The sequence below is a fragment of the Barbus barbus genome (genome assembly GCF_936440315.1).
Source record: "Barbus barbus genome assembly, chromosome: 10".
NCBI lineage: Eukaryota > Metazoa > Chordata > Actinopteri > Cypriniformes > Cyprinidae > Barbus > Barbus barbus.
In genome coordinates this window covers 22,113,637-22,127,245 of record NC_136738.1, presented here as the reverse complement: position 1 = coordinate 22,127,245, position 13,609 = coordinate 22,113,637, and the positions used below count along the sequence as shown (strand labels likewise).

Genomic DNA, 13,609 nt, shown 5'->3' with positions numbered 1-13,609 from the left:
GTATATAGGAAAGTTGCTTGTAAAGTATAAATACCTCAAGAAATTAAGCCGCTCCTGAACCTCCTGAACATGACTATACCGACTTCCTGGCCTAACCGTCTGGGGATCAAAGTCTGTGTGCTCTGATAAAACATAAAATAAAAAGTTAGCACTGGTAAATGTTTAACATGGGCATAAAACAAAAAAAATAAAAAGAAAAAGAAAATATGTTAAAGGGTTCATGATATGAAGATTAAGATTTTTATATTATGCTTTTTGCACCAAAAAAGTCCAATCTTTATAAAAAACAATTTTCCTTCCTAACTTTCACTCTCTGATAAAAACAGAGAAGTGAAATGGGCGTTACCTCTTGTAGAAATCGAAGTAAACACCCACTGTTGAGATTAGCTAACTTCACTGAACCGTATCCATGATTTGCATTTGATACTCGAGATGGCAAGCATTTTGATAGAGCTGTATGTGTATATATTAAGATGCGTGTCAATGAGAATTGCAATGTCACAATTCTCTCGATTTCAAATGGGTAGAAAAGAATAATTAGTATTTATAGTTCTGAAACTTACAGAACTTATTTTTTTTGTAGAGTAACCCTTTTATGTGTGCAAATATCAAGCACATTTTGATTCTCCATTTCATAACCCTTTTGAATGAATAACACATGAAGACGTATGTCCATATATACAAACGGTGTTAGCCTCACAAACCTTTCGAGAACTGCCTCATATTCTCCATGTATGCAGACAGGTTTTCTGCTACAAGAGTGACCAGTGCATGGTTATGCTGCAGTTGGTTGATTAAGTCATGTCGATAGAAGACATGTGGGCTCCGCTGAGTTTGACTGTAAAGCAAGACACATGACTGCATTAACCATCCCATTTTAATATCTCCATTATTACAAGTTTTTCAACTAAATTGTATAACAATTGGCTTTTTAGGTATACAGAAAATGTTTCTCTGTCCCTAATTGAAAGCTTAAATTTACATTAAAGAAGCAATATCCCGAGACGCCATCAAAGCAAAGGCAGAAAAATAATTATTCGTCATATTAAATTCATTGCATAAGTTGTTGGAAAGTATTGGAAAATGTGAGTTCAGCTTTCTGCAATTTAATTTTCTCCAATAGACTCACACATTTAAAGCATCCCAAAGGAAGAGTGCACAAAATCCAAACTTTGCCCATGAGCATGCATTTGTAAGTTTATGAAACGTAACTCACAACAGCTGCACTCTTACTGTAAGAAGCTTTATACGCATGAACCTTGTCCATGGGGACTGATTGGTGATTTGATTAGATGGTGCAGGACACACCAAGCAGATTTTCATAAAATACATTTACTGAAATCCAAAAGCAAACTTCAGCTTTAAAATTAGTTATAATAATAATGATAATATTTCCCAAAATTAGCTGTCCACTTACCCCTCTAAGCTCTTTAGTAAGTTAATAGGTATTTTCTTTCTGAAAAACAACAGGGATGTATACGATACATTTGCTACATTTACATGCTCTTCCTAAAATGAGTGGGTAATTTTTATGTAAAAATTCCTTGAATATTAGAAACAATGTCTTTTTGTCCATTTTATTTTTGTTTACTAAAACAAGTATCGATGCAATTGATGGTTAAAGATGGTTGAGTCGAGTTGTATTACCTTAAATTCTGGGGGGCTTCTCCAAAGAGGCTACAGATCTCCCGTATTTGCTTCAGTGCAGGAATCACCCATTTGTCATTAGTTCTTAATTCTTCAATGAATCTGTCTATCCACTGCATCTTTTGTGTGTCCCTGTCCTACAGCAGAACAAAAACACTTTGTCTTTAATTTCAATGTCCTAAACTTTTTTACGCTCCCTCATGTTGTTCCAAGCAACCAAAGCATCTTATAAAATGACTTTGTTTAGCCCTGAAGAAAGAAATTTAGTCAATTTTAATTTGACAATTAACTATTTAAAATAAAGCTGACAGAGTACCTGGGAGCAGCTATAGTCCAAAATTTTGATATGAGCGCTAAGGGCCTGGTCCATGATATCCACAGGAACATCATCACTATGGGCCAAATTCCAAAGCAGACTGAGCACTTTGTGAGCCATCACACCATCCTTGTCATCCTCTGCCAGTCGACGAATCAATTCCAGTAACTTCTCTCTCTGCTTTTTACTTGCATTAGTCCAGCTCTCCTATAAACCATAAAATGATTCCATTGAGGACAGAGATTCTGTAATTGCTTGGAATGCTTGTAAGACACACACAGAAATGCTGAGACCTAATGAAACCCCTATAATGCATGTTCTCTACATTAAGAATCTTTTTTACGAAGAAAAAAAAATACAAAAAAGACAATAGTCAGTTCATTATGAATAACCTTGAAGCAGTCAAAGAGATGATCCAGCTGTTCAGGTGCGAAATCCCACGCCAGCTTTGCAAGGAGATCATGAACATTCTTGACAATAGCCTCATGTTTCCCAGCCTGAGGATATAAATACCATTATTACAATTGCAAGTAGCTGCAAAGTTTACTAATAAAGCAGAAATTCTACAAGGGCTGCCAAAGTTAACGTGTTAACAAAATGACTTAATTTAAAGGGGACCTATTATGCAAAAATCATTTTTATAAGGCGTTTGAACACAGTTGTGTGGCCGCAGTGTGAGAAAACACACCTGATTCCACTCTTCAAATCGTTAGTAGAGACTGCAAGAACTTAATTGGGTGTGTCTGATTAGGGAGACATACAAAATGTGCAGGACAAGGGGTCCTCCAGGACAGGTTTGGGAAGCACTGGTCTAAGGAAATGTCGCATAAAAGAATCCCTACCCAATACGTGTAGGGATCAATACCAACACTTCGTGCACGAGAGTCAGCTCCAGACGAAGTAAGTACCATGCGTTTGTTTTCCAAATTGCCTTTCTGAAAAAACTTCTTGGCACTCTGTAAGGCTAATGATGCTAAAGCTACCATTGTCTCTGTCTGTTCTCACTGGTGCCGTCTTCATGAATGATCGTGAAAAGGAATGTGGTAGTTAAAAGCAATGGGAGTCGATCGCTTGAGTTTGAGCTCATAATCACGAGTGGGACTTATAAAGTTTGTGATAGCATGCCATGCACCATGAGACCAGCTATGTTGTTATTTTTATCCCGCCGTGCTCCCCATCTGTGTAATTCACAAACGCGAATTTATTATGCACAGTATAATCAGATGACTGACTCTGAAACAGAGTATGTTTTCTGTAAAGATAACAGGCTTGTACTAATCATGGAATGTTTATTTGCAAAGTCTAGCACTGCTAATGCTGAGCTCTTGAAGCTTTGCCCTCTTCTCCGGGAGCAACAGCTCATTTGCATTAAAGCAACATACTCAAATACAGAGCGTTTTGGCTCATACCCCAAAAGTGGCAATTTTAACAAGCTATAAAAAATTATCTGTGGGGTATTTTGAGCCAAAACTTCACATACACACTTATTTTACATCTTGTAAAAAGCAGCATAATAGGTACCCTTTAACATTATAGCTATATGGTTATGTTTATTGGTTAATAGTATCTGATTGGTAAAATTGTAGATATTGAATATCCAAGAAGAAAGTTTAAGAAAAATGTAAGAGTGACAAAAATACTATGATTAATCACTTTAAACTAAGTTATACAAAATATTATAATAAAACAGAAACTTAAGAATGTGTCTCACCTGAGCTGCCCAGATGTTGTCCAGGTCCTGAAGCGTCAGGGCCTTTTCTTTGATGACAAATCGCAGGATCTTCTCCAGTTTCTCCACATACTGCGGCTGATGAAGGCTGTCTCGCAGCACAATAGACAAAATATTGTTCTGCTGAATCCATTCCTGTGGGAAACAAATGCATGTTCAGCTTATGTGAAGATACAGATCAAATGCTTTATTTCGACTGCCTCTAAGCTTTTCACAAGTTTTGTTAGCATAGTATTATTCAATGATAATAACAGGAGAATGTTATGAGCTTTGTCATGCAGACTATTTGATTAAGTACTGCAGCATGACTTACAGCCATGCGTTCTGCCGTCAGCCACTCTTCCTCTTCAGGATTGCCGTGACGATGCGTGTAGTAGGAAACACTTGAAATCACCTTGTTTACTTCATTTAGTGCATTCATTTTGCCATTAAAAGAAGAAATCTGCAATAACCTGTAACAAAAAGTGTCAATGATCAAGAACAATCATTTAACGTGCCGCATAATATCTTAAAACTAGTTTTAGCTGATGTTAAGCTTACCTAAGAATCATTTTTAACCTAAATATCTCTAAATTCTTCACTGTTTCCTCTTGTCCTGGTACTCGAGAAGCCAGGTTCTTCAAAGATTTGATTATCATAGACAGGGCATCGTTTTTGGCTTCGTTCTTTGCTTCCTTTTTCAATTCCTCATCAGTGAGGTTTTCTAGAAACTGGGGAACCATTTCTATGATGGGTAGGAAGTACTTCTTCACCGTTTGCAAAGTGAGAAACTCATAGCACTGTCCAAAAGGCCTGTAAAACAAACAAGTGAGTCAAACCTTATTTAAAAAAAATCCAGGTTCCAGTCAAAGGAGTTAAATATGTTTGATCGTTCTTACTTAATGAGTGCAGCGATGATCTGAACATTCAGAGCTTGGCTGCTCATGAATCGATCATGCAGAATCTGAAACCCGTTTAACGTGCCAAATTTGTTTACTAGGTCCACCAACCAGCCCTGCAGGAAACAAATAAACAGGAAGTTTTCATTGAACAGACCAATACACCAAAACAAAATACAACATTGTAATTAAAGCTGAAGGCAGATTCTTTAACAGGTAGCTAATGCATAAAAGATCTTTGGATCTAACATCCTAAAATTAGCATACAGGTTCAAATATATACAAATACATAAGACATTTTTTTTATATTTTAGATATGATGTGTGACTAGTAATAAATTTCAATAATTCTTAAAAGTCTGGCACAAACACCCTCTCACCTTAGGAGAGCGAGGGTCAGGTGGACGGGCAAAAAGCTCATCCTCAGCTAGCTGAACCCCAGCAGGCACCGTCTCAGAGGGCCGAGTACCATTGTAGATGTGGAACTTACAGTGGGGGTTGGTGGCCATTGCCAAGAGTTCTAGCAGAGGGAACCAGTCCTGAGAGAGCTTGGTCACACACAGCTCCACCAGTCGGTGGGCGTTATTAATGATGCACCGCTGCCAAGAGAATGAGACACAGATTGAAATCCTAGAAACATTAAGTATGTTTTGGGTTTAAAATACACTGAAATGCAAGCGTAGTTCATGCACTTTGATTTACAGTGAGTAGGAAGTCTTAAAATGTAAATAAGGAAAAAAAAGATCTGTATTTGCAGTGCCATTGAAGCTGATCCTAGAGCAGCCTTGGAAAAGCTAAAACGAGCCTCATACGAGAGCGATGACTCAGTGCTGTGTCCTAATACTGCATCTGTTTTACTGAAAGGAACTCTTTGATCAAAGCTTTGGCATTTCAATCAACCAGCCAAATAAGATGAAGGCAACCAAAATAACATTACGTTTCTTCACAGTCGCCCAAAGAAGTAATCAATTCTTGAGAGGACAGACCTGACAGCCAAACGGTTAGTAAAACCCTTTAGTGTGCAAACAAAAAGACAAAATGTGCTGCTGAAATGGAAGAAATGATGAAAATGGCACCATCAAGCAGGTTGCAGGACTTACATGGATCTCAAATTTCCATCCACTAACAGCCTCATCTGTCAGTATTTTCGTAAAGGATATTGTCAAGCCATCTCTGAAAAACCTCTGGCATGCTTCACACTTGACATCAAGTCCTGGAGACAGAAGTAAAAGAAAAACCTATCAGAGGCTGACATTTACACCGGCTGAAGAATTTCTTCGAGAGCAAAAGTGAAAGCTTAAGATGACGCAGATAAAAGTAATACTGCTTCTGCTACTACTCAGCAGAACAATTAATGAAAACAACAAGAATATTAAATGATAAACAAGCCCTAAAAATAAAGCATTACCTTTTTTACAAAGATCTATAGCAGCTTCAAGAAGAACTTCTAATTCACCCTTTGGCAAAACTGGAACGACCCAGCGAGGTCTGTACGTCAAAAGAAAAAACATAATTAATCAACATAATACATCACAGGTAAGACACAGATGTGTAATCTCACTATCAGCGAATAACAGGCTAAATAAATGTCCTTCATATCAATATCCTTGCAGTTCATCTCCAGTGCTCCTGATTATAAGCCTCATTTGACCAAATATAGGATCAAGCCCTAACCTGTTGATCATGTCATCCAGCTTAGCCAGTTCAGTGTGGGGGAAAGCTGGCTCCTCCTCCTCCAGTGGAGTGGGACTGTCCCCCTGACCCTGGTCATCTGGTGGGCTCACTGGGGAGTTTTCGTTGGATGAGTTGGGAGAGGATGTCTGCAATGCAAACAGTTCACAGGTTAAGAAAGTATGTGAATCAGATATGAAGATAACATTCAAGGTCATTACTATAAACATGCAGAGCACTATTAAGTGGCCTCATAAAACAAAGTCTCCCATATAGGCTGTAAATGATATTCGTAACATTTCATTTCTGTAAAGCACTGTATTTACAAGTTGATTGAACCATTAATTGTACACAATGACATTATCACTAAATATTGTGCCCTACAATATGTAGCCTTGGTCACAAAGTTAGAATATTATGAAAAAAGGGAATTCTGTGGTTCAAAAGTTCAGAATCAGTATAAGATTTTATTTTTAAATAAATGAATACAAATTTATTCATTTATTCAGCAAGGTCAGAATTTATTAAAGTTTTAGCAAAGACTCTTACATTGTAAGAATAAAAAAAATCAGTTACATAAATGGTGTTCTTTTGAAATTTGTTTAAAGAATCCTGAAAAAACTTCCATAAAAATATTGAGCAGCTCTGTTTTACTGAACACAAACTCATACACCATGCACAATATAAAGGAAAGGGAAGTCGTGTGCGGCCAAGTATGGTGACCCGTACTCGGAATTTGTGCTCTGCATTTAACCCATCCAAGTATACACACAGTAGTGAACATACACCCAGTGGGCAGCCATTGTTGCGGCGCCCGGGGAGCAGTTGGGGGTTCGGTGCCTTGCTCAAGGGTCTCACCTCAGTCGTGGTATTGAGGGTGGAGAGTGTTGGTTATTCACTCCCCCACCTACAATCCCTGCCGTACCTGAGACTCGAACCATGACCTTCGGGTTAAGTCCAACTCTCTATCCACTAGGCCACGACTGCCAATATGACCAGGTATATACATTGTATTTTCAAGTTGCCTATATATTTAATTTATTTGGTTAGATGCCAAGTTAGTTATCGGAGACTATTCATGGTAAGAACAGGGATGAAAAAAAAAAAAAAAGGCATATCAAATAAAATTGGACAGACAAACAGCAGATATCATTTAAATACTGAGAAATAACACTTATATAATTTGAGGTATACTTAAGAAAAAAAATAAATTCTAGATGTTCTCCTGTTAGCACTTTATGTGGAATAATTGACAGTAAAAAAAACAAGAAAGCCGCACTCAACAAACACAAACCACCTTAAGGATTCATGTCAAGGGATAATCCTTCAAATAAGCAAACAAAGCATGTATCCATGTAAGCGTAAGGAAGATAAAGCAGCTTTTAAGATGCTCCGAGTCAGTTTCCTGTGCCGTGTCAATGGATGCATGTGGGCTGGAGCTCTGCATGTAGAGCTGAATGGAGCCTGCGGAACTTGGGAAATGTGGGGGTGTGCTGGAAAAGGCTCCTTCTGCTTGGCTGACCTACATAGCCAGTTTGCTTCTCATGTCTAGGCGCTACAAATTTCTAACCAACTGGTGTGCTTTTCCCTGCCAGGCGTCTCATCCTCAATGATTCCTGCCTTTTAACATGTGCTCGGTGAGCGCAGGTGTAATAGATAACACTGCTGCACTCTACCCCTGGAGAACATAACAATTGCCCTCTGCAACATAATCAAAGGGAGCCTCTCGTCTTTTCTTTGGTCATAATGCTGGGGTGTCAGTTTTTTGACCACAAATGCATTAAACCAGTTAAAACGTTATTCAATCGGACACTATAAAGACAGATACACTTGCTTCTGTGAAATCCAAATTCCCAGTAAGACCTCATCTTCTGAAAATAAATGTAGATATTCTCTCACCATTTTGTTGTCAATGTCAAGCTTCAAAAAGTTTAAAGTCATCAAGAAAGAAATCCATATGAATCAAGTGGTTTAATCCAAGTCTTCTGAAGAGACACAATGGCTTTATATGATGAACAGATTCCACTTAGGCTTTTATTTACATATAAACACTAATCAACACATACACAAAGCACTTTCTTTTCTCATTAAGTACACATGGTTGAGCCTCTATTTACCACATTTGTAGAGGAAAAATTACAGAGTACATATAAATTATGGAGCATATTAAAATATCTCCATTTATTGGGTGAACTATCCCTTTAATGTCTCACTAAGCTAGACTATCTGCATAATGTAGAGTCAACTTTAGTGGTCGACCGATATCGCCAAGGCCGATATTTGGCATTTTTCAAATATCGGCATTGGCTCTATCTAATGACAAGATAGAACTGTTAAACAAAGTAATTAATGTATACAATTTTATTTTATAATGATTGCTTTAATATTATTAGTAATAGAAAGGCAAACATAATACTTTCTCATTTGCCATCAGCATTCAGCAAATATACATTTATATAATTTAAACAAATCTTTGAATGACTAATAAACATTTAATTTCACAAACCCAGCAGACTTAAGTCAAATCAATCTGCGAGATCTTGTGAAGTGTGCATTTGTATATTGCATGATCGCATATTCTCTGTGTGATAGTCGGTCCGTGTGAATTGAATGCTGACAGGAGGAGAGTTCAGCTTCACTGGAGATGTGATGTGGAAGCAAACACAATCTGTGCTTTAGTGGCAGGTAAACCAGAAATCAATAATATTACAATGCAAGGCCGATAAGCAATAATGTAATTCAAATAATGATGCAACAGAATGCTGTGAACAACTGTCAGCCATCACTGAAAAACAACAAAAAAAAAAACCCCGGAAAATGTGTGTACATTTTGTGACCAAAATGTCTATCCGTCCAAAAAAGTACTGTTTATTTCACAGACATAACTAAGAAAATACCAAAAACTCCTTGCTTTTAGTAGTATAAGAAATACAATTACAGGAATGCTAAATTCAATTAACTATTACAAAGAATTCAGGAATAAGCTTATGCTTATCTCTTCCTTAACCAAATGTTTGATACAGGAGAGGTGTTTTTTTTTTTTTTTTTTGATCATTCTACAGATACCTAATAATATTTCCCTCTGTTGATTCTAGGGCAGAACACAATTACAGAAACACATGCACATCTGTGAGAGTCAGCAAATGTGTTTTTTCTCAGTCAACTGTCACAAGGGATCAGATGTGGTTCTCTCAAATTCTCTTCAGCGACAGTTTTCCTTCAGTACCAGCAAAAAAGGATCGGAATGGAAAGGGGAAACTGAAAAAGGAGCACTGACCTGGTTCTGGGGCAGGGGTGGCTGGGACTGACCATCCGGAGCCTGGCCCTGACCATCATTCCCTCCCACAGGGGAGCCACGGGTCGTGGCCGTCATACTCGACACGGGGCAGATCTTTGCAATCTTGTCTGCTTATGTCGCTGGTACACCAGAAGAAATCAGTTTCTCCTTAGGAGCGATGGAGAACCGGCACACTTCTAAAAGTGAAAGCACCAACTGGGGGACTGGATATGTTGCAGAGACCATTGCATAACCTGAAAAATAAAGAGACTAACATCAGAATCTTTGACAAATGATTTCACATGTCTTTCATGCAAAGAAAATACTACAAAGAGAGTCTGCACTTACATGAAATATTTTTCATGAGCTGAGTGTAAATAGAAATAAATTTTAAAGTTTATAAAGTTATTCATCTCCATGCTATGTCCTGGCTTAGACCTCATATGTTTTTATAATAAAATCACTGTGAATTTACTTCCTTTTCTGACATATATCCAAGTGACCAGAAAAAAAATAAAATAATAATAGGGCGGTGCTTCATTTTATCTATCGGAAATTGGATCGTGAAAAGTAGGTGTTGCACATCAGAACGGAGCTAGACCAAAGGTGAGAACTAAAACAACGTCTAAATAACAGTTTGGCTATTGGTTAACAGCACGTCACAGTAAGGCCTAACTGATATCAGACAAAAAGGAAAAGGAGGAGCAAGTTTTTACAATATGATTCAAAATTACAAAGGCAAGACATGCACTGATGAATCTTGTGCAACAAGACTACATATGTGCATTAAAAAGTAAACAAGGTGCCCTTTTGACTGTGGATTTTAAATTCAGGCTTACATTTAACCATTCACAAAGCTCTTTATAATGCCATTTGTACAGATGCAAAGTATTTAGCATAAAGATATGTAACATTTCATATATTCACTGAGTTCAAATTGGTTTGCTCATAAAACTGAATGGCTGACATTTTTCATATTTACTGCACAGACATGGAAGTACAGAATCGCTGTTCGGAAACAATGGTGAAACTATTTCTAGTGCCCTTATCTGGTCAAATATATAGCATAATAATCACTACAAAACTACAAGATATATAGTTTAAAAAAAGTAGCAGCGGTTTTACTTTCATAATGCATGTTATGCTTCCCATGAGGATGCTGCTGGCTAGTGCAAAGTGCATAAAAAAAAAGCATACTTAATATTAACAATTCCAACTTAACATTATCTTGGACATGCTACTGAATTCAACAGAATATATAAATTTTATTCAACAGAATATCAAAACTATTTGTATTAATTTTAAAGAGGCTGGGATATTTAAAATCAAACATGCTTAGCGTTTTATTACATTAATCAGACAACCGTTTTTTTCTCATTTTGTGCCAACTGACTCAAACAAATAAGGCAGAATAGCAGTTTTAATAAACGATTGAGTGGATGTTTGGTTTGTAATGAGCTAAACCAACAAGTTTCATACAAAAGAAAAAAACACTGGCACTGATTTCTGTAAAGTTAAGTGGATTTTTCTTTTTTTTTAAATAAACCTCTTTGCACATCTTGGCTTGCTGATAAGGGTGAGAATTCCTAGTATTCATTAAAAAACAGCATTACAAAAAAAAAAAATCAATATTGCAACATTATTGAATTTACAAAGTATTAAAAGTTTTAAACATCTATTTAAATTGTGAAAATTCAATAGAAATGTGTCAGTCAATGTATAAGCACATTTGACCAGTCTCAGTTCAATAAGGTCTTGTCAATGAAAATTAACTAGTATAGATTCTCAAATATCAGAGAAAATTTGAAATGCCCTCAAATCACATTATAACACACAGAAGCAGTCCGAGTAAACGATTGTTTGAAACTGAACTAATCTGCTGGTTTAGCAGTGATCATGAACATGCTACTATAAGCATAATGAATACAAAAATATTCCTCTGAATCGATGTGACATCACAATACAGAGACAAAACAATTGTGTAATATAATATAACTCATTACAACAAACATTTTCACATTTGTCATTATAAACCGCTCAGATGCCCATGGACTGGCAAGCAGAATATAAACGTACAGGCTGACGTTCTCAGATAATGGGAAGAAATTAATGTTACTGTCACTTAATAGCCAAATATGGGCGTTTCCCACACCGTCAATATAAATATTGCAGCTACCAGAAATCATCTCCGAATTCCACAAAACGGAATTGTACATAAAACAGATGAAATTGGCTGTCTCTCAAAACAGTGATTTGCCTACATAAACAGACTATAACACTCAAAAATGCTGTCAAAGTAGGGAGCTTACTAGGTTTTCAGTGTCAGCTAGTTTAAACGCTGCAAACGTGCCTACGATGCCTAAAAATATTGTCTGGGTGGGCAGCACACTTGCTTTTGAGACACAGCCATTATGTATTGGGCCTAGTTTGAAACTGTGGCAGTTCAGGCCTGTTTCCTCCTCCAAACATAATCAGAGTTACAACAGGTTTATTTGTGTACCCAGACATGCATAAAATGATATTAAAGCTCTGAGGCTAAAAATGACACCGTTTTTGAATATACAATCTTATTTTATAACTCAAAAGTGAGAGCGAAAGTGAATGTAAATAGAGCAGCAGAGACAGGCTAACTTGCTAACGGCTAACAGCTGGACTCCAGCAAAACACAATCAGCTCGTGACAGTGAATTTAAAGCTGTTAAAACATCAAAACATCGCTTTTAATTACCCAAAAAGCTCAAGTTATAATTCACAAGCTGCCAAAAACGAAAAAGATTAACCAGTGTAAAAAACAACCGACCTGCCCACGTCAAAACCACTTGTTTAGCCACAAATCAACCACCTCAAACTGAACTGCCGTGCAAATGCTAATGAGCTTGAATAGATCATAAAATCGGCTATGCAGATGAAATGTGAGAGGATTCAAAATATATAAGAAGTGACAAATATCCAGACGTCTTTAAATTCGTTCATTGAGCTGTTCGAGCTAAGCTAAGTGAGCACTGACTTGCAAATCATCTGCTACTAGCCGCTAGCTTCGTTTAGCTTCACACACAAACCCACTTACCGAAAATTAAACAGGACCTTTCCTCCATACGACCCCAGATCGGATCATTTAAGTGCTGTTTTATAATTACTCAGCCGAGTGCATGTGCCTGGCTGTCCCGATTATAAATAACACGCGTGTGTTGAGATCAGATCATTGGTTTATTGTCTGCTGTTGGGTGTTTTTCCTGCGTCACCAGCATCGACTGCTGCTGCCCCCCTCCCTTAAACTGCCTCCAGCCGCTCTCTCTCTCTCCTGTGTCAGGCTGCTTAGAGAACCGTCACCGTGCTATGGATGGAAGTAAATGAGAAGTATATCCGTGCAGTAACTGCCTTGGACGTGTGACTCAGCTGAGCATGCGCGGTTTCTAGGACAGCTAGCCTACCTGACACCTGACTTTGTGACATTAAACAGTATTGTTGTATCGTTCTTTTTTTCAAAGAAATTAACGTTGTTGATTCTCCTGAACTCTTTTATACTGGAAATGTTGTTTCAAAACCTTTGTTTAGTTATAAAGTTAATAAAGAATACATTTCGTATGAATAAAAAATAATGCTCTTAATAAATTATTGATCTGGCTTTTGTCTCATTGAAATTTAAATTGAATATATTATACACAATTATACGTTTCTGGAATAATTTTGAAAAGTATACATTAGGACCGTAAGGACTGGTGTAAGAAATGCAAATGAAACTTTGCAAATGGAATTGATCACATTTTAGGAATAATGTTTTTTTAATGCAGCAGTGTCATGGAATAGACAATTTATTGTATTTAATGTTTATTTTCTTTATGTGTGTATATATATATATATATATATATATATATATATATATATATATATATATATATATATATATATATATATATATATATATATATATATATACACACACACTCACCTAAAGGATTATTAGGAACACCATACTAATACTGTTTGATCCCGTTTCGCCTTCAGAACTGCCTTAATTCTACGTGGCATTGATTCAACAAGGTGCTGAAAGCATTCTTTAGAAATGTTGGCCCATATTGATAGGATAGCATCT

The 13,609-nt window shown here is 36.9% G+C and overlaps 1 protein-coding gene across 6 annotated transcripts in view; it reads right to left on the bottom strand.

The window, feature by feature from the left end:
* Positions 1–12,905, bottom strand: part of LOC306876505 (ubiquitin carboxyl-terminal hydrolase 9X) — a 36,984-nt gene extending 24,079 nt beyond the window's left edge. For 4 of the 6 annotated variants that reach the window (XM_079427732.1, XM_079427734.1, XM_079427733.1 and 1 more), the window contains exons 1-16: positions 12,584–12,905; positions 9,518–9,771; positions 6,244–6,389; positions 5,978–6,057; positions 5,670–5,782; positions 4,950–5,168; positions 4,571–4,686; positions 4,233–4,484; positions 4,006–4,144; positions 3,675–3,827; positions 2,356–2,460; positions 1,964–2,170; positions 1,648–1,784; positions 1,418–1,456; positions 705–838; positions 35–122 (exon numbers count right to left, since the gene is read on the bottom strand). In XM_079427732.1, the coding sequence (XP_079283858.1) occupies positions 35–122; positions 705–838; positions 1,418–1,456; positions 1,648–1,784; positions 1,964–2,170; positions 2,356–2,460; positions 3,675–3,827; positions 4,006–4,144; positions 4,233–4,484; positions 4,571–4,686; positions 4,950–5,168; positions 5,670–5,782; positions 5,978–6,057; positions 6,244–6,389; positions 9,518–9,613 (2,024 nt within the window). In that variant the 5' untranslated portion in view covers positions 9,614–9,771; positions 12,584–12,905. The remainder of the gene's footprint in view (positions 1–34; positions 123–704; positions 839–1,417; positions 1,457–1,647; positions 1,785–1,963; positions 2,171–2,355; positions 2,461–3,674; positions 3,828–4,005; positions 4,145–4,232; positions 4,485–4,570; positions 4,687–4,949; positions 5,169–5,669; positions 5,783–5,977; positions 6,058–6,243; positions 6,390–9,517; positions 9,772–12,583) is intronic. The other 2 variants (XM_079427736.1, XM_079427737.1) reach the window with 1 other exon arrangement.
* Between the last annotated feature and the right edge of the window lie 704 nt (positions 12,906–13,609).